Below are 18,800 nucleotides of genomic sequence, written 5' to 3' on the forward strand. Positions count from 1 at the left end.
TTTTTACTTGCAATTTGAATTTGTTTCGATTTTCGGAATGTTTGTTTGGGTGTGTGATTATGTGTTTGCATGTTGGAATTAGTTATGCAATGAAAGTGAAATGATTGATAGCTTAAGAACTCTGGGACATCTCGGCGATGTTTGAACACGGGCAATTAGCAGGCTGAACCTGCTCTGCTCAGCTAACTTTGGTAGGTCAATGACTCGCTTTGCATTTGGATTTTGAGTTTGCTGGGTTTTCTGGTTTCCCAATGTTTGGTTGTGTATTTGATTCCGTGTTTGCTTTTGGATAATTAGTTATACAAGTGAAATGAAATGATTGGTTGATTAAAGATAGAACATGGGACATATTGGCATTGTTGCCAATTCGCAAGCCAGACATGGTCCACTTAAGTAGCTTTTTACGTAGCTAGCCTATGATCGTCTTTAACCTTCGTCGCTAGCAGTTCTGAGTAGCATGTGCTTGCTGAAGATCAAGCAGTTAGCTAGCTACATGGTCGACTTAAGTAGCTTTCTAAGTAGCTAGCCTATGATTGTCTTTAACCTTCGTCGCTAGCAGTTCTGAGTAGCATGTGCTTGCTGAAGATCAAGCAGTTAGCTAGCTACATGGTCGACTTAAGTAGCTTTCTACGTAGCTAGCCTATGATCGTCTTTAACCTTCGTCGCCAGCAGTTCTGAGTAGCATGTGCTTGCTGAAGATCAAGCAATTAGCTAGCTACACGGTCGACTTAAGTAGCTTTCTACGTAGTGTTTCTGTATACCCACTGTCGTAGTTGATGTTTGTTTCGAAAGGATTGTTTAGGTGCTATATGGGTGTTGCGGTTCTTTTGCTTGAGCATTTATCTCGCTGATCTTGGTGCATCTTATGTAGTTGTACTTGTACGTGTTATTTAAAATGGGCTATGCCTGTGTTCTTCCCGGTCCCACCTTGAGCCGGTGTTGAGGCCACTTTTACTTGTACGTTATATACATTCTGCATATCTGTAAAATCGTTGGTACGAGATGCTTTTATAAAAAATAGGTATAAAAAAAGCTGAGCTCAAAAAAGTGTTTGATAAACACTTAAAAACAGTTTATTTTCACAGTTTTTGGTGAAAAAAAGCTGAAAACGTGAAGCAGCAAAAATGAGCTTATTCACAGCAATACCAAACCAACTCGAATGTTTTGCTTTTCTAACGAATAACTGTTTTTGCTGCGTGTGGAAGATCGAATTAGTTTTGGGCATGAATGTTAAAAAAACTCCGTAAATGAATGATTCTGTGACCGCAGCGGCAGCATGTAATTCAATTCGTGTGTGCTCGTTTCATGAGACGTGAAATTAGTTTCGTGATTTACCAATGGTTGTCAAAGGCAGTAGTGCAATTGACGTTATACTCCGGTGCGTACTAGAAAAATCCGTTGATTTTGTTTTCTGAAACGTTTGAAGAAAAAGGAGGAAATGGGATAAAGGGAAGAGGCCAGTGTGAGAATTAAGGCTCTAGCCCGAACTACTGGACGTAATTTCATAGACTATAGCATATATTCTTTGTACTTTGCTTCCTAGGTCAAATCCTACATCTGCGTTTTAGAATATCGCTTGCATGCCACTTAGTACTATGGTGTAGTAGTATTTCTCTTCATTTGTAAGTGAGAAGTCTTAGGTTCGATTTTCACCAAAAGCGAGTTTGAACAACATTATTGCCAGCCAATTGTGAGGCTAAACTCATCCCCTCCTCTTTAAAAAAAGAAAAAAAAAGGAATATCGCTTGCATGAAAAATGCTCTAGGCCAAACTAAACCGGCGTGTTGGTAGGTAAAAGAAGTGCTAGCTGGCCCAACAGGATCCTCTCTGGATCCTTTTGGTGAGGATCTTGAGGATCCGTGAATCATGTTCGTTCATCGTATATCTTGTAGTCAGTTTTTATCAAGTAGTGTTTATGTTTATTTTTAAATAAAAATATCTAAAATGATTTCTGATCTCATGATATACGATGAACGAACACAATTTACGGATCTTCAGATCACCACAAAAGGGATCCGGCAAGGATCCGGACTGGTGGCTGGCATGTTAGTAGGTAAAAGAAGTGGTGGTTGGCCCAACAGGATACTCTCCGGATCCTTTTGGTGCTGATCTTGAGGATTCATGAATCGTGTTCGTTCATCGTATATCTTGCAGTCAGTTTTTGTCAAGTAGTGTTTATGTTTATTTTTAAATAAAAATATCTAAATGACCTCATGATATACCATGAACGGACACAATTTACGGATCACCGGATCACCACAAAAGGGATCCGGCGAGGATCCGGACTTGTGGCTGGCCTGCTGCTCATGCTTCTTGCCAACACGGCCCAAATCCCTTTACGTATTTTATCTAATAAAGAAGCCCAAAAGCCCGATACCACCCCCAAGTCCTTAAGTCCAACCCGCCAACTCGGATCTCGTTGTCTCTGACTCACTCGCAGCTTTCAGCTCAGCTCTTCCTCTTCGTTCCCTACAAATGGACTCCGACTGATCGACTGAGACGCTCACACTTCCCCTAACAGAAACAACCGATCCCATCCGCCATCGGATTTCGAATCCACTCCGGAGAACAATGGCGGAGGGCGGTAGCGAGACCGCCACCGGAGCTAAACCTAAACGTAAACCAATCGTATGGCTGGGGATCTTCCTCATCTCCCACAGCTTCTTGTTCAGGTAATTAATTTAATTTATTTCTATTTATTACATCCCGATACCAAATTATTAAGGCTGTCACCAGCTAATGCTGATAACGATGAATTGGCGGTCGTTTTTCTCTTTTGTCAGTGTCGTGTTCTCCGCCGCCGGGGTGGTGGCGCTCTTGCTGCTTCCGGTTCTCGCCAAGAACACTTATATTTCCGAGAATGCCCTCATGCCTGGTCAGTTATTCAATTTCTCTCTATTTTTCACTTCCGTTTGGGTTATTTGTCGAAAAATATTCGGCTATTAACATTGTTCTGTTGCCGCTGATGTGATTGCTTAATTCGCAGGCTCCGTGGCGTCTATGCTTTCGAATCAGGAGGTTGCAGAGGCGAATAGATTGGTAAACGATTTGATTCATTCGAATTCGAAGACTCTCGGTTCAGCAATGTATGTCCTTCGTTTAAATTTTCGGTGCACTGTATTGTTTATGTTGATTGTAGTCTGTAGGGTGTAGACATTGCTGTTTTAACCAAAATTTAAACCTTTTGCTTCGGGCTCCGGCACTGGAAAGTGGAAACTACTGTCTAATATTTAGGGGTTGATTTAAGTACAATGGTAGGTTGCTCGATTGGGCACATCACATCTTAAGTTTTCAACTTTGAAAATAGGTTAGTTGATCGTGTCAGATTTATCAAACTTTTACGGTATGTTTCAGAGGAAGTCAAAGAATCATTGCCCAGCATATGTCGAACTTGGGTGCTGAAGTTAGTTTTCACAAGTTCCATCCTCAGTTAAACCAGTTTCACCCGCTCCACTTCTTTTCTAGCCCTGATTCTGGAAGAGTTGAGCAGAACGTCAGTTGTGCATTGCACGGTGTCAATACTGTTGGAATTATTAGAGCACCGCGTGGTGATGGGAAGGAAGCTATTGTCTTGGTTACACCTTTCAATTCAGCTAAAGTTAACCTGAATGAAGCCTTTTCTTTGGGCATTGCATACTCGGTATTTTCCTTGCTCAACAGAGTTCCTTGGCTGGCCAAGGATGTTATATGGCTCGTTCCCGATTCCCAATTTGGAGAGTATGCTGCAGTTTCTGCTTGGCTAAGAGACTATCACACGCCTGTATTTAGTGGACTGGGCACGCTAGATGCAGAAATGTGTCCTGAAAGCAATAATCTTTATGGAATGAATGAGAACCTGTCAACAGAAAGGGCGATTTACGATGGATTTAAACGTGCTGGAACCATGGCTGCAGCTCTTGTCATCAAGGTAGCAGATCGAAGTGAACATTTTGAGGATAGTCTAGGCATCTATGCTGAGGCATCCAATGGGCAGATGCCAAATCTTGACCTCATCAATGTTGTGAATTACTTAGCAGTACATAGGCAAGGTTTGCGGGTAAAGGTGGAGAAAGTTTGGTCTTTACTTGGCTTGAAGTGGCTCAAGACTTTGGGTGAAATATTAGAATCACTAGGACATTTTGCTAGAAGCTTAAATCCCGACTGGAAATTTGGTATCCCAGCTGCTGATTATGTCGAGGGCAGTGCTACACTTGCAAGTTCATTGTACAACCAGGTTGGTCAACTTTCTTTTTGTTGTCTCAGATTACTTTCTTGATACTTCTAAAATTAAGAAGCTAAGAATCTTTGTTTATAGTTTTAAATTTGATGTAAAAGGATATAAAACAAAGATATTTATACTTATATCAAATTCTTCATGATGCCAGGCTTTGGGTATCCCCACTGGTCCTCACGGTGCCTTCCGTGATTACCAAGTTGATGCAATTACGTTGGAAATTTTCCCCCAATTTTCTTCTTTGGAGAACATAGCCAGGCGAAATGACTTACTTCTACGAAGTGCCCGGTTAGTGCTGAATAGCATCTACTTCCTAGAAATATTGATTGCTAATAAGTTGATCATATGCAATTTTCATTTTCATTTGATATGTCATATATAATATTTTTTTTATTTTTTTTTGGTTTCTGTAAGCATTTAAAGCTTTTTAGGGAATCTTCAATTTTACAGTTCGTTCTTTTTGTTTTCTACTATTATCTTTTCCTCCAGTCATACTCATGATTTCTTTGTACTTGCGTAAGCATCAATGGCATGCAATAATATGAATGTTCAGTATTTGAGTGTAAATTTTTGTTGTGGGTTTCTTTTTTATTTATGCAGATTAATTGAAGGAGTCATTCGGTCAGTAAACAACCTTCTAGAGAAGTTTCACCAGTCATTTTTTCTGTACCTGTTAACGTCTCCGGCTAAGTTTGTGTCAGTGGGAGTCTACATGATTGCTTTTGCCCTACTAGTTGCCCCACTCCCCTTGGTAGCAGCTTCTCTCTATGTTAATTCTAGTAACTCTGATTCTAGTGTGAAAAAAGGGAAACCTTCTCCCTCGGCCATCATTACTCTCGAATCATGGAAATGGCTATATGCAACAAAGAAAGCTTTTATTGTTCACTTGTGGGGTTCTGTTGTTTCATTACTCCCGTATTTTATCTGTCAAATACCGAGTTGCACCCCAACAACCAGCTTTGCAATCTGGGTTTCGCTTTCAGTTCTCAGCCTTGTGGTCATGTACGTGGTTTTGGCTTCTCCGTCCTCTCATGCCAATGAATCTCAATCTCAAAGAGAGGAATGGCCCATCTTGAAATCAGTGACTCTTTCAGCTGCCTTCACTGGTTTGTGTCTCATGTCGGTCATTAACTTTGCTACAGCAGAGATCGGGGGGTTACTGATGGTACCAATGTGCTTGATGGCTCATCCGTTGAAGCCCGATGTTAAAGCAAGGAGCATAAGAACACTTTCAAGGGCGGTTTGCAATCTCATTCTGGGGTTTATTGGGTTCCCGCCCCTTGCTTTTATAGTGTTGAAAGCTGCATTTGAAGGTACCGGCAGCACTAATGTTGGTGACTTCTGGTCCTGGGTGGAGTCTCTCTGGGCTTGGAACAGTGCTACTTACCTCTACATAGGTATGGTTCACCTGCCATGCTGGGCGTTGTGTATTCATATTTTGTTTCATCGTTCTTAACACGTTATAAACGACATTCACATGAATTTGTAGCTGGTTAGACCTGCAGAGAATTAGAAAATGAAGATTACTGCTTTTGTGTGTCTATATAATATGTCTAATCTGAATAGTGACTGTTGTGCAAGTGTGGGATCACTGGGATGGGTTTAGAGAATGCATCATTGGGCATAAAATTGAGGCTAGTTTCCATGTAATACCTGAGAAAAACTTACCTGCAACGGGATGTCATTGTGTCGGTATTCCATATCAATCACTCAAAACAATGCGTTTTAACTTTCTCATAGGCCAGACCAGTGCATGTGTGATTGACTCGGTATCCAACATGAATTCTCATAGACCAGACCAATGCGTGATTGACTTGGGATACAGACATCTCCGTTGAAAAAGTAGGATGGAAATTAAATGCAGTAAAAGAGACTGATGAGGACCTATTGCCTGCTGGCTTAGGCCATTTGCCAGGTAAGGAATTTTGGTTGGTAAAGTCACTTTAGATATATAAATACACGTTCAAGAGTTCTATGGCTGTGATTGCTATACCGTCTCATAACAAGGTGTCAATAAAATATAGGACAACCGGAAATACTATTGCATTCTAGGGGTAAATGAATATACGTTGTTAACCGCTTGAGCTACAAGTTTTACGTAAACAAATTGTGCATGAATTCTTCTTAAGCAGAGATATTTTCATACGATCAAGATTGGTCTTAATGATTTTTTTTTTTTTTTTTTTAACAAACGATAGTATTTATACTAAGGGAGTAGGGGTGAACTAAGTCTCACACTGGATCAGCCATAATAATGTGGTTCAACTTTGCTTTTGGTGAGAATCAAATCTAAAATCTCTCACTTGCAAGTAAAGAAGAATACTACTAGACCGTAATATCAAGTGACCTGAAATTAGTATAAATACTTACATGTTAAAAATGCACTATCAATCTAATTGGATGATTATTGATGTAAAAAATTAGTGACCTTGAAAAGCTAAATAGATAGATATTTCTCTGTGTTAGGTCGAGAGATCTTCTCAACTCAAAGATCTAACATTTACGGCATGACCTGACGATAGTTATAATGCGAGATCTTCTAGATAAGTATCTTACATCTGAATTAGATTCTTCTTAATTAAAGAATTTTTTTTTCTTCTAATTGTTCGGAAATAATTAAAAGATTCTCTAAAAGAAATAAGACTTCTCAGTTTCTGGGAGAATCTCCGAGACCTTTATCATACTCGTGTTGTAGGCTTTCCTTTTCAGTGGTTGAATTTGGAAGGGATCCTCTTTGGATCATTTCCATTAAATTCACTAAATTCACTAATTCGGTTTCTTGAAATTTAATTCAACAGCTAAAAACAGAATATCTTTAAGAAAATTATATTAATTTTAGTCATTTAATCAAATTTTAAAAATCTGAATTGATGAATTGAGTGAGTTTGATAGAAGAGATCTGAAGAGCATCATTTCTGTTGAATTTGCTTGGGACGGGGTACACCGTACACGATAATCACAAACTTACGGCTGCCGTTGGATGATGTTAGAATGTATAATTAGTTACATTTATGGGTCCCACTGCCCCTCACTTTACACGCCTTGTCGCGCGTGTGAGTCACGTAACCTCTTGAGAATGTTGGTTTGGGAACGCACTTGAAAACTTGGAGCTGCAATTAAAGCGCACTCCCCACAGAATCTAGTAAGCAAAACCAAAGGAAAACAAAGCACCAGCAAAGCAAATCACCATATAGTTGATGCTGCCAAAAAGTCTTTACGCTCGTCTGCTATTCTGACGTCACGTGTCAATAATATATGTATTAATTTGTGATTTTATGAACGCAAAATGTTACCACGATGTACTCATAAGTTGCTCTCCTCGGAAGATACTCATTTCAATTTTGGTACGTGGTGACTCGAAGGTTTTATAGAAGAACATATCTAGATGATGAAGGTTACGAAAAATTGAGAGGGAGATGGACAAGGCGCTATGTGATGAACTAGTTCAAGAGGTATTCCAAAGGCTGCCACCATCAACCTCCTCCACCGTCTCTCTGGTCTCCAAGCGGTGGCTCCACCTCTACCGCACCTCCACCACCTCCCTCTCTCTCCGCCTCACCCCTCATCATTCCACCCTGCCTTCTCTCTCCTCCCTCCTATCTCACTACCCTTTCCTCTCTTCCCTCTCTCTCCTCTTACCCTCCGACCCCACCACCGCCGCAAAAAACACCGCTTTTTCCGATCACCTCCTCCTCCTAGTCTCCTCCTTCTGCCCCCAGCTTCGCAGCCTCAGGTTCTTGGCCGGCCCTGTCTCTCTCTCCTCACTCACTTCTCTCTCCTCATCATGTACCCACCTAACCTCTCTCTGCATCAATCTGTCCAGGTCCAGGCCTCTGTTCCTCATGTGGGTCATCAAGTTTCCGTCTTTGAAGGAACTGTCAATCTTGGTTTGCTCCGGGGACGGCGTTGACCCCAATTGGGAACATGGGTTTTCTGCGGAGGAGGATTCTGCTGCAGAGTTGGGTTTGGAGAGTCTCTGTTTATCTGGAATCGGAGCCGGCGATTGGGGTTTTGGGTGGCTATGGAGGAGCTGCAGAAAGCTGAAGAAACTGCAGTTGAAGAGCTGTGAAGGGATTGGGGATGGAGGGTCATTTTCGTCATTTGCCATGTGTTTGCAGGGTGTTCAGGAGCTGGAGCTCCGGACTTGTAGGGCGATAATCGACGGCGTTCTACTGAAAGTGGCGGAGAATTGTGATTCTCTGACTTCCCTTTTGGTTTATGATGGTGGCAGCAGAGATGGTCTGCTTAAATTCTTCAACCGAAGGCGTTGTAACCTGCGAAAACTCAATTTTCGATTGCCTCTCGACCTTAATAACGATCATCTGTTGGCTGTGGCGAAGAATTTTAGAAGCATTTCAAGTATTAAGCTTCAAAGTTGCTGTCTTGTGAGTGGTGAAGGCATCAAGGCTCTTGCTATCGCTGCGAGTTCTGGCCTCGAAGAATTGGCACTGGTGAATTGTGATGTGGTTGAAAGAGAACCGGGGTTGTTGGCCACATTAGGACAGAATTTGAGGCAATTGAGGAAGTTGGATTTGTCTTATAACGAAATGTTGGTGGATAAAGAGTTCGCATCTATGTTAGTTTCATGTAATGATTTGGTTGATTTGAGGCTGAGAGGGTGCGGAGGGCTTACTTATGACGCCATGGTTTCGATTTTTAAGAGCTGTAAGCGTTTGGAGAGTGTTGATATCATGCACTGCAGTGGGATTCAAGCCGAGGCGATTCAGTTTTTGGTGCTCAGCTGCCCTCAGCTGAGACAGGTGCAGGTGGAGCAAAGCAAGGTAACGGATGCCGCAAAGACTTGGGCCTCATGTAAGTTCGTTGCGGCTGATGCTTGATTCGGCAAAGCTACAAATGTATACTTATGTTAATAACATGTTTCGAAGGCAGCGAAACAGGTATTTATCGATTCACTATACTTGTTCTGTTTTAAATTGTATGTATGTTTGTTGTCTGGAGATGAACTCCAGAAGAGCAGCTCATGCTCCTCTCTGAATATGATACTTGTATGCATATGAATGTTGCTTATTTATAAATCATAAGATTATTGCATCAGTTACATCTAATTATCCGGTTTCTGCAGTTAAGAAAAGTACTATGTTACTCCGATTGTATACAATTTTATCTTAAGAACACATGTGCTGCTGTTTGGCCTCGAATGATTAGTGAAGCGCGGATGAAACATGCCGCAAAGTTTATCTTTTCAAGTTGAATTTTGATCTGGCTCTGATAGTCTCATGCTAGTGCTTGTAAATAGTTCGTCGGGAGTTCTTAGAAAGTTTCAAAATGCATAACTGAGCATCTGTTTCCGTTCTTAAACCCTGATCTTGCCAGCCACTACTAGTCAGTGTTGCATTGTTGCTCGATATAAGACAGATGCAGAATCTTGGGTGTGAGACACGTGATGAGTGAGATAGAGAGAAGCGGTATATCTCCGATTACACTGAAGAATCTCTCACCGCTGTAATAATTTCATATAGCTTTGAGCTCTCACCTACTAAAAGTAAAACTCTGTTTTCGGGTTCTTAGGTGTTTCCGTCTCCCTTAGTTTCCGGTTGTTTGTTGCTTGGTTTGGTTGGTTGATTCTATATGGATGCATTTAAAGATGCAAAGTCATTCCCATTTGGTTGGATTTCTGGATATAAAGTCACTCTCTTGGTTGGTTGGTTGGTTGGATTCGAAAATTCAACAACTTTGATTGCCGTTTTGCGAGAGCTTAAGGCTTAATTGCGTTACTAAAACCGTTGTTAAGCGAGACGGGGAAGCGATTTTCATGGTCGTCGTTGATTCTTGAGGTTATGCAAATTAATGTAGCTTTAAGCACGTCCCTGTCGCAGGTTGTGCAAGTTAAAACAAGGCCTTCAGTTCACCTTGTAGTGTAAAATCAGACTACCACTTTCTTTGCGCAGCTTATTAGGCACCAAACTAATTTTTAATTTGAAAGAATAATTAGTTGGCCAGCAATAAAAATATCGATACAAGTGAAAATATTGATTATACAAATTTATAAAAATATCGATAATTTTTTTTATCTTGGTTATCTTCAACAGAAATTATAAAAATTTGTTAGAGTGAATATATCAACTCATTCAGATTTGGTCAAAATTAGAGAAAAATTCGACATTCAAAAGCTAAAAAATCTGCAATAGATTATGGTAAAATTTCTGTTATAAATAGTAAATATCATTAATACTCATTAATTTTCCTGTATCTCACTGGTATAGGTTGAAGTTTACATTTCACCGTCCTTTCTATATCGATCATTGATTTTTTGAATATTTTGACAAAATTATCAATTCGGTGAATATTTTAAACACTCGTGAGAAGTAGCTCAAAGCACGAATAATTAGACCAAAAACAAAATAATAAATAAAATAGTTTTTTTTTTTTGTCGAAAGATAAAAAAGGTCATACCAGTGCACAAGGCTCCCGCTTTACGCAGAGTCTGGGAGAGGTGAATGTCGGCTAGCCTTACCCCCATTTATGGAGAGGCTGCTCCCAAGTCTCGAACCCGATACCTATCGCTCATGGGCGAAGGCACTTGCCATAAATCGAAAGATAGAATAAATAAAATAGTTAACAACAAATGATCTAAGTTTTGCAAGAAGGAGAGCAGGTCCGGATGTTCCCACACAAGTTTTTCTCTTGAAATACACGACCTAGTTGGGAAGCAAACATGGTTGTTCTCTGTTCGATATTGATCAGAGAACTCAATCAATCAAGATTTTAGTGAAGTCTAAGTCTATTCAAAAAGTCATTGGTTCATCGCTCTCCATGGTGGCCGTCGGCGACCGCTCGCCAACCCTTTCGCCATTGCCGCGGTGTCTAGGTTGATTTTCCGCCAACAGCCTTATTTGACCCAACAAGACACAGGCATAGCTGATAAGTGATGAGATTTCATCTTCTGGATCGGAAACTCCGTGGATGGCCTGAGAATAGAGAACGAAAACAATCATGGTTAAAACCTCCAACACCGTATGAATTGAGTGCCAAACTATATCATGCACGAACTGGACCACAGGGCCTTCCGCCACGAGCAAAATCTCAGATATAAACTCGAGTTTATGCAGTGTAAACAATAGCTAAATGGAAACAAAATATGAAAAAAAAGACCCTGTTACAACCAATGTATACGTTAAGAGACCGTTGCAAAGTTTGCCTCTTTGAGATGTCGAATTTCAGGTCCCTAAATGGCATATAACCGGAGTTTTAAAGCTATTTTAGGTCATTGAACAAAAAAACAGACATAAACGCATCCTTCTTTGGACTGTTTCTCAATTAAGAATTATGAAACAGTTGATACGTTTATGGTGCCCGACTCCTATTCTTCCCTATCAGTCTTTTATCAAACAAGAAAAAATAAAATTCTCAATGCAAATGAATTGTGCTTCAATATATCCATAATTCCGCGAAAACATATATGATAAGTATCTCGTTAGAAAATAGAAAGTCAGTGTTCAAAGATGCATACCATTTCGGGTGAGTAGATGTCCAGTAGGCCTCTCAATCGGGGAAGGGGGCTGCATATGACTCGTCAACTGTACTAGTAAACCTTCAAACCTATTCATTTGATCTGATAGCAAACCCTCAAGACGACCAAATTGCTCTTTCAAGCCCTGTATCTCAGCAGCACTCTTTTGTTCATACTCCTCTTGTCGCTGCTTTGTTTCTTCAAGTTGCCTTTTGAGTTCACTAACAGTATATGACGATGACGATGACGGTGTTCCCCATAACTCTTTTGGGGTTACACCACCGTAACCACGTAATCTCGAGGGACGCTCAGGTCCAAAAACCTTTACAAAAATCTCGTCTTCTGTCATCTGTGAGTTCTCCGCAGCCACTTGAGCATACAATTTCTTGAGCTTTGACTGCGTTCACAAAATGGAACTCAACACACGTATTAAAATAACTAATAATTAGGTATGCTTGCAGCTTTAGTTTAATTCCAGGTTCAATATATACCAATGCCTCCTGTGTAGCTGGATTTGGAGCCTGTCCATCATGCCGAACATGGGTGCGTTCCCAGAAAAGTGTACGGCCAGGCTCATTTCCAGTCTTCTTTTTCTACGATTGCAAACAAAAAACAAGAAGAGAGATGAGAATGCCAGTAAAATATTACTAAACACAAGATGCAGTAAGTGAAACAGGTCATACCTCTTCCTCGAGGACTTGAGAGAAACTCTTGGACCCACACGTGTGAATTATGGTATTCTTGGAACGATTCTCCTTGTATTGCTTACTGATTTTCTGCATTCAGGGAAAGGACCATTAATGTATAACAATCTAACTACAAACAGAGTAGAGAACTGAAAGGAAAATAGGGAATAACGTAATTCTTGAATTTTTTTTCCCCTTGTATTCTTTGATATCCTGATATGTAACATTTGGTAGTACCTGCCATTCAGGTGAGGTCCACAAGTTTACAAGATACTGCCAATCCTCCTCTGTAACATTTGGTGGTACTTTTTCACGTGCATCCTCAGTTGTCTCACATGTTTCAAACCACGTCGTCTTCAGGTGATGCCGATAACTGTTGTAGGATCTATGAATCTGATCCAAAACCCATTTCATGTGATCTTCGACTTTGAAACGCTTCTGAAAAACATACATGAAGATATATTACACAATAAACATGGCAAAATGGGATTCAAGGGAAAATCAATTGTTATAGTGTGAACCAATTCTATGATTTTTGTTGTACTAACCAACATATGTTCAAATGCCTTCTGTTTAATATCAGATGGGATTTCCTTCCATGACTTAACCTGTAGGGGTATCTCCCGGGTTTGCCTAACCAGGGCTGTACACTCTGATTTGAAGAAAGTGGTGGTTTCACCTACGGGTCTCCGGTTCTTCCAGCTGACTTCAAATCTTTCCCCAATAGGAAGTTGAGCTAGTCTAAGGTTACGGGTAGGTCCTCGCGTCTTCCTTTTCCCCACATTAGAGCTTAGTAAAACTAAAAAGAATCTAATCAAAAATTTAACAAAAATGATAGTAGCCCACACTGCTAATGTTATACATTCATAAAAGTAATGTGAAACCCTTACGGTTACTTGCCCCGGGTTCTTTACTGCCCAAACCAGCAGCTGTCCAATATTTCATGAATTTCTCCTCCACGCGTTTCTTAAGGTTCAAAACAAAGTTACCCTCATTGTAATAGTTGCAACAGTTCTTCCAAATGTATTGGACATCCTTGAATACATCCTCCGCGTTCATATACTTGGTACCATTTTGAAGATGGCTGCATATCGTTCCAAAATCCATTGGAGTATCTACGACATCAAAGTAATCCTGGTTCCAGAAAGGACAAAAAGAAACAAAAGAGAAGATAAAACAGTAAGGCAGAGAAATAATCATGATCGAAAGGCAAAAGCACATTTCAGAACACATATGACATGCATAACGGCATTCAGCATTGAGTACTTACCAAGAACTCATTTTGTATACCTACTGCCTAGATAGCTAAGTCATAGTTTGGTGCAGACAAAACAAAAGACTCAGGTCAATTTTCCACTAAATTTAAAAGCTTATTGGTAGTCAAGTTTGTTACCCCAAGGGCAAGTTTTTTACATGTTTGGCATGGTATCTTGACATACTTGATGCTAAAAGTAGCAATCCCCTCTTAGAAGCTCTTAATACCCCATTAGAGATAAGGGATTATTTTACTTTTTTACACAAAAAGAAGAAAGACACCAGATCGTGGTACATCAAAACGATCACCGAGTCATGTTATTACTTAAGAAAAAGATGCATATAGAAGGTCACACTCACAGGTAATCTCATAGCAACTGGATCCACGGGAGTGTTGAAAGGTACAGCTGCATCCATTTTCATAACCTTCTTAATGACCTAAAATGTAAAATCGTTCGAGAACAGCAGCAACTAGTAAGTTCAATCACATCAAGCATAGGAATATAGAAAAGACTATACAAGCAGAGCCCAAAATTGTAAACCAAAACGTTATGGAAACCTGTTACAAAATATCCATCATACCGCCAGGGCAGCACTCAATTCTTTCTTGTTACAGGGAGGATCCTGCAATGGCGATACTTGCTCATTCTGGAATCTACTCCAAGAACCCAAGACAGTCAATGGCATATTTTGCGCACTATCATTCTGGTTGGATGAGTTTCCCGTCTGGCGATCCCCTTCACCATACCTGCTAAGCAAGTTCTGCACCACGGTGCTTACATTTTGATCACCATCTGACCAATCACTCTCCATCGAAGAAGGATCACTAACCGAATCATTCTCCAATTCAGGGTTACATTCCTCATCATCACAGTCTTCGTCATCGGATTGATTCCACCCAAAATCATTTCTTTCTTCTTCAACATTCTGACTAACAAAATTCAAGAATGCTTTCTCATTCTCATTGACCACTCTCTCATTGACCAATCTTTCACTGACCACTCTCTCACTGACCACTCTTTCACTGACCACCTCCGGAGCCGGATTTTTTCGTGGCCTTCCCCTTCCCCTTCCCCTTTCCCTTCCCGGGAATGCTTGTTTCCGCTTCATGATCTACCAACAAATATTCAAAATTTAAAGGAAATCAGATAAAATATATACAACAGCAATCATATGCCAAAAGGAATCCTATTTCGGCTATTATAAGCTTCAAAATTTGTTGAATTCATATCATAGGGAAACAGAAATCAGTCAAAGATACTATCTTTTAGTGACAAATGAGCGGCATAAATCCCCTTCACCATACCTATACATACACACATATTCATGCTTATAGATTTAAGTTTATCTGAAACAAAAGGATGCAAGACCCAGAGTCGTGTAGTTACCTCTTTCCTGTATGAATTGGGCCGCAGGAGATCAGGATTTGGGGAAGTTGGACAATTGGGGATTTAGGGTTTTGAATACCTTTGATTTTATCTGGGGTCCTTGCAGTGACAACCAGCACGCAAATTGTCGCGGTAAGTGTGTGTTGTGGGGACATACCGCTTAAACTGTTACGGATACTTTTATAAAACCAACCAACCAGAATTTTGTCATTAATGAGTAAATGGAGGGTTTAGTAACAAAAAAAAAATTGTAAATCAACGGATTTGTGGCAGCTCAATGGGCTAAAGCACTTCGCCCTTTCCGTTTGAGGTCTCGAGTTTGATTTCTTCATTTCCAATTAAATTCAATTTGATTTGGTTAAAAGAATTCAGTTAAAAGAAGAGCAATTTTTCACACGTTATGGATGTGAGGCTTTTTGTTTCATAATTTTTTTTTTGTTGTAAATATGGTACATTTATTTTGTAAGCAAGCAAGTCAACTAATTTAGATTGAATTTGACCACTTGGTAGAGTAGTAGTTGATATTTTTTTAGTGCATGTTTTCCATATTGATATGAAGGTCTTGTTAATTTTTCGGAAAGTCAGGCATACTAATCCACTGTACTTATTGTACTCATTATTCGTGTCTTACCTCCGTTAATCCAATCACATAAACCGCTAACTTGCTTACGCATGGACATACTTGTGAGGCCCGCCGAAATATTTGGCCCTAGGCTTGCTTACCAATTGGGCCTGCCCTTGGCCCAAATATGGGATGGATCTTTTAGTCAACTTCTTTGTGGACCATGGCTGGACATAATCTTGGGCCATTTTCGGCTAAATGAGGCCCTTTGGACCAATGCATCACGGGGGGCCCATTTTTCGGCTAAATCTTTCAACGGTCAGGAATTGGAATCAGTGGGACCCAACACAAAATCAGCGGTGCCGTGACAGCTTCGAGAAACATAGGAAAAAGCATTTAGCCGTCACACGGCTCTCACTTTTAGCGGGGCATCAAAACTTTTGGCGCGAAAATAAATGAATAAAAAAATTGGTGGTTTTCAAAGGGCAAGTTCCCGCCAAAATTGTCGGGCAGTTCGGGCAGACAGCAAAGCGGGTTGGGTCTCTCTTCTCTGCTGGGGACTTTGGGGTGGGCAAGAGCCGGCTGAAACCGCGTGAAAACAAGTCAAGCTTGTGAGGGCCAACGGGCCAAACGGAACGAAATTCGATAAAATTAATTAAAAAATTGCAGGGAAAAAAAAAATATTTAGTAATTATGTAATTTGCAAAGGTAATGCTATTCACAAATCTCATTTTATCTCGCATATACCTTTGTTAATTTTCATCATAGATTTTTTTCAATTCACTTGACCCGATGATCGAAATTTGAGAAGGATGTGAGATATCTTAAATTTGGAAATCTGAGAAAAGTTGGTTTAACGTTACTATTCTAACTACTTAGTACTATGGTTTTATGTTATTCATCTTCACTTGAAAGTAAGATATCTTAAATTTAATTCAGGCGAATTCAAACTCTATTATTAAAGATAACTCATTTTGAAGCTTATTCCGCTTCCTTCATCTTGTAATATAGATAATATCGTGTGTGCTAAAAAAAGTTACTATTCAAAACATTAGGATTAGGGAGGTTGATTGTCTACCCTCCCATTTCTCCCATTTCCATACTCTTCTCATCCCTTCCTGTTTGTATAATCACGACGATTAAGCTACGTCAACATTTTATATTAATTTTTTTATAAAAATAATAAAATATAAAATAATAAGAATATAAAATATTGACGTAACTTAACCATGACCACACAAAATAAAAATAAATGAAAAGAGTATAGAAATAGAATGGCAGACAATCCACCTCCTAGGATTAGAATCTTGAGATGGTCTTAGGATTCCTTGGAAGAGCCATGTGTACGTGTTCAGTTCACCACCTTTCTTTCCTTTCATTGGATTCCTTCGTTCTTTTACCCAACCCTAACCCTATCTCCTACTCCCTAACCTCGTTGCCCTCCCTAACGACAGAAATTATAAAAAGGTGATCATAAAACCCGATTCAAGTAATTTGATTACCATGCTTAAGAGAGAAAACTATTCAGATTACTATGCTTAAGAGAGAAACTATTCAGATATCATGATTGATGGCATTATTTATGACATTCAAAAGCTAGCGACAGAAGCGGAGTCCGTTGAGTTTTCTTATGTGCCTCGAGCTTGCAACAAGGCAGCTCACTCGATGGCTTCGTTGGTAAATAGAATGGGGCAATCACAAATAAGGTTTACTTTTTTTCGAAAATTCTGCGTAATATTATTGCTGAGAAAACATTGATATTCGTCCTTGATTCAATGAAAATTTAACGCTCGACAAAAAAAAAACATTACTATATACATATGGTAGACTGAATAATTAATTATGATTAATTATAATTTATGATGCTTAGTGCTATGTTTCACTAACTACCATGCATTATATTTTGGTATTTTGGTTGAAGCCCACATGGGTAATGTATTTGTTTAGCCTTTCGAAGATCTATGTGATCTTGTGTTTCAGGAGAGAGATTTTTCAGTGTTCTCGTCACACGAAGTGGTACACCACATGTCCCTATATAAATGGTGGGTTCCATTTTAGGGAACTGGATCCTCTTCAGATCCAAGGGATCTGCGCCAACTAAGCAATGCATCCGGACCATTGAAATTTGATCCAACGGCTACAAACAGAGGGCCCCTCTAAGTTATAATAATTGTAACCGTTGGATCAAATTTAAATGGTCCGGATGCATTGCTCAGTTGGCTCAGATCATTTTGGATCCAGAGAGGATCCAGTTCCGTGTTTCAGTAATGCATACATGCTTGTACTATATAATTAAAGAATTTGATTAACACATGTGCTCTTTACTAATCAAATTTTAAGGAGCTCAAACCAACTTTTGACTACCTTGGAAGCATGGTTCATGGAACAATTATTCTCTACTGCTCGTAAACTATTGTGGAGCTCGTTTGGTATAAAGGATCGCATAGGAAGGAATAACTTTAGTTTTTCAAGGCACAATGAAGGTAAATGAGAACGATTCTTCGTTTCTATAAGATTAAAAAGGATTGAATGCGTAGAAAACTTCTTTCTTCTAATTCTCCCATTTTTTGAGAGGATTGGAATGGATACTTTTTTTTTCTTGAGTAATCCTTCTCCTACCGTTAAGTTAATCACAATGTTTATTTTTTTCTTCCTTCCCGAACCTTAAAAATAGTGTCTTATCCCATTCATGTTCGATCATGTATGCTAGACGAAGTCTTGAAATACGAAGACTAGTATAACAGTAAGAGAATTGTTATCAGCATTCCAAAATTCTCATTTTGCACCTCAAACTTCTTTATTTAAAAAGAAAAATATACTTATGAGGAGTGCGAAATGAGATTTTTTTGGAATATCAGTAGCAGTTCTCTATCAGTAATTGAACTAAAAATACCACCAAACGATGTTATAGGGACTAAGAAACTCTCTTAAATCAACAACAAGAAGGTAATTATATCGTTGATCAGGAGACAAACCATCACTAATTTGACCAAAACGAGAAGAAATAAATAGTTTAGTCTGGCTGGGAAGACTTGAAAGTGGAATTTGAATGATGTTTCAAACCCTAATTAAGATATTTGTGACAATTAAAAAGGGTCAATCACTTTAATTAGTTGAACTAAAATTCTGTGGAGACTGAGAAGCAACTTTCATGTTGTCTTCTTGCAAGGAGACGATTTATATTTCGATCCTCGCAGACAAGAAATCGAGGATTTTAGGTAGCCAC

General features: G+C 39.5%; 3 protein-coding genes across 4 annotated transcripts; 2 read left to right on the plus strand and 1 right to left on the minus strand.

Annotated features, from left to right (window-relative positions):
• Positions 1 to 2,375: 2,375 nt before the first annotated feature.
• On the plus strand, positions 2,376 to 5,761 carry LOC103442224 (uncharacterized). 2 transcript variants are annotated; one of them, XM_008380990.4, is made up of 6 exons: positions 2,376 to 2,672; positions 2,784 to 2,875; positions 2,987 to 3,086; positions 3,355 to 4,213; positions 4,365 to 4,501; positions 4,814 to 5,761. In XM_008380990.4, the coding sequence occupies exons 1-6, from the start codon at positions 2,572 to 2,574 to the stop codon at positions 5,667 to 5,669; spliced, it is 2,145 nt and encodes a 714-aa protein (XP_008379212.3). In that variant the 5' UTR covers positions 2,376 to 2,571; the 3' UTR covers positions 5,670 to 5,761. The 2 variants fall into 2 exon arrangements, with proteins under 2 accessions (XP_008379212.3, XP_070661406.1); XM_070805305.1 differs by having other exon boundaries at positions 2,422 to 2,672; positions 2,987 to 3,254.
• Positions 5,762 to 7,324: 1,563 nt separating this feature from the next.
• Positions 7,325 to 9,268, plus strand: LOC114826896 (F-box/LRR-repeat protein 4-like). Its single transcript, XM_029107716.2, has one exon. The coding sequence runs from the start codon at positions 7,630 to 7,632 to the stop codon at positions 9,049 to 9,051; it is 1,422 nt and encodes a 473-aa protein (XP_028963549.1). The 5' UTR covers positions 7,325 to 7,629; the 3' UTR covers positions 9,052 to 9,268.
• Positions 9,269 to 10,754: 1,486 nt separating this feature from the next.
• Positions 10,755 to 15,300, minus strand: LOC103442226 (uncharacterized). The gene is made up of 10 exons (XM_008380994.4): positions 15,013 to 15,300; positions 14,207 to 14,737; positions 13,985 to 14,062; positions 13,261 to 13,504; positions 12,919 to 13,169; positions 12,608 to 12,808; positions 12,368 to 12,460; positions 12,176 to 12,277; positions 11,685 to 12,081; positions 10,755 to 11,142 (listed from the first exon to the last, which is right to left on the minus strand). The coding sequence occupies exons 2-10, from the start codon at positions 14,732 to 14,734 to the stop codon at positions 11,111 to 11,113; spliced, it is 1,926 nt and encodes a 641-aa protein (XP_008379216.2). The 5' UTR covers positions 14,735 to 14,737; positions 15,013 to 15,300; the 3' UTR covers positions 10,755 to 11,110.
• Positions 15,301 to 18,800: the final 3,500 nt, after the last annotated feature.

This window comes from Malus domestica, chromosome 09 (genome assembly GCF_042453785.1).
Source record: "Malus domestica chromosome 09, GDT2T_hap1".
NCBI classification, from domain to species: Eukaryota; Viridiplantae; Streptophyta; class Magnoliopsida; order Rosales; family Rosaceae; genus Malus; species Malus domestica.

What these genes read in the sequence shown, in the direction of transcription:
- LOC103442224 (XM_008380990.4), top strand. Translation starts at nt 2,572, where the DNA reads ATGGCGGAGGGCGGTAGCGAGACCGCCACCGGAGCTAAACCTAAACGT. An exon ending in TCCCACAGCTTCTTGTTCAG is followed by an intron (nt 2,673 to 2,783) that starts GTAATTAATTTA and finishes CTCTTTTGTCAG; the next exon opens with TGTCGTGTTCTCCGCCGCCG. An exon ending in TTACTTCTACGAAGTGCCCG is followed by an intron (nt 4,502 to 4,813) that starts GTTAGTGCTGAA and finishes TTATTTATGCAG; the next exon opens with ATTAATTGAAGGAGTCATTC.
- LOC114826896 (XM_029107716.2), top strand. Translation starts at nt 7,630, where the DNA reads ATGGACAAGGCGCTATGTGATGAACTAGTTCAAGAGGTATTCCAAAGG.
- LOC103442226 (XM_008380994.4), bottom strand. Translation starts at nt 14,734, where the DNA reads ATGAAGCGGAAACAAGCATTCCCGGGAAGGGAAAGGGGAAGGGGAAGG. An exon ending in AGGCATTTGAACATATGTTG is followed by an intron (nt 12,809 to 12,918) that starts GTTAGTACAACA and finishes TATGTTTTTCAG; the next exon opens with AAGCGTTTCAAAGTCGAAGA. An exon ending in CTCAAGTCCTCGAGGAAGAG is followed by an intron (nt 12,278 to 12,367) that starts GTATGACCTGTT and finishes TTGCAATCGTAG; the next exon opens with AAAAAGAAGACTGGAAATGA.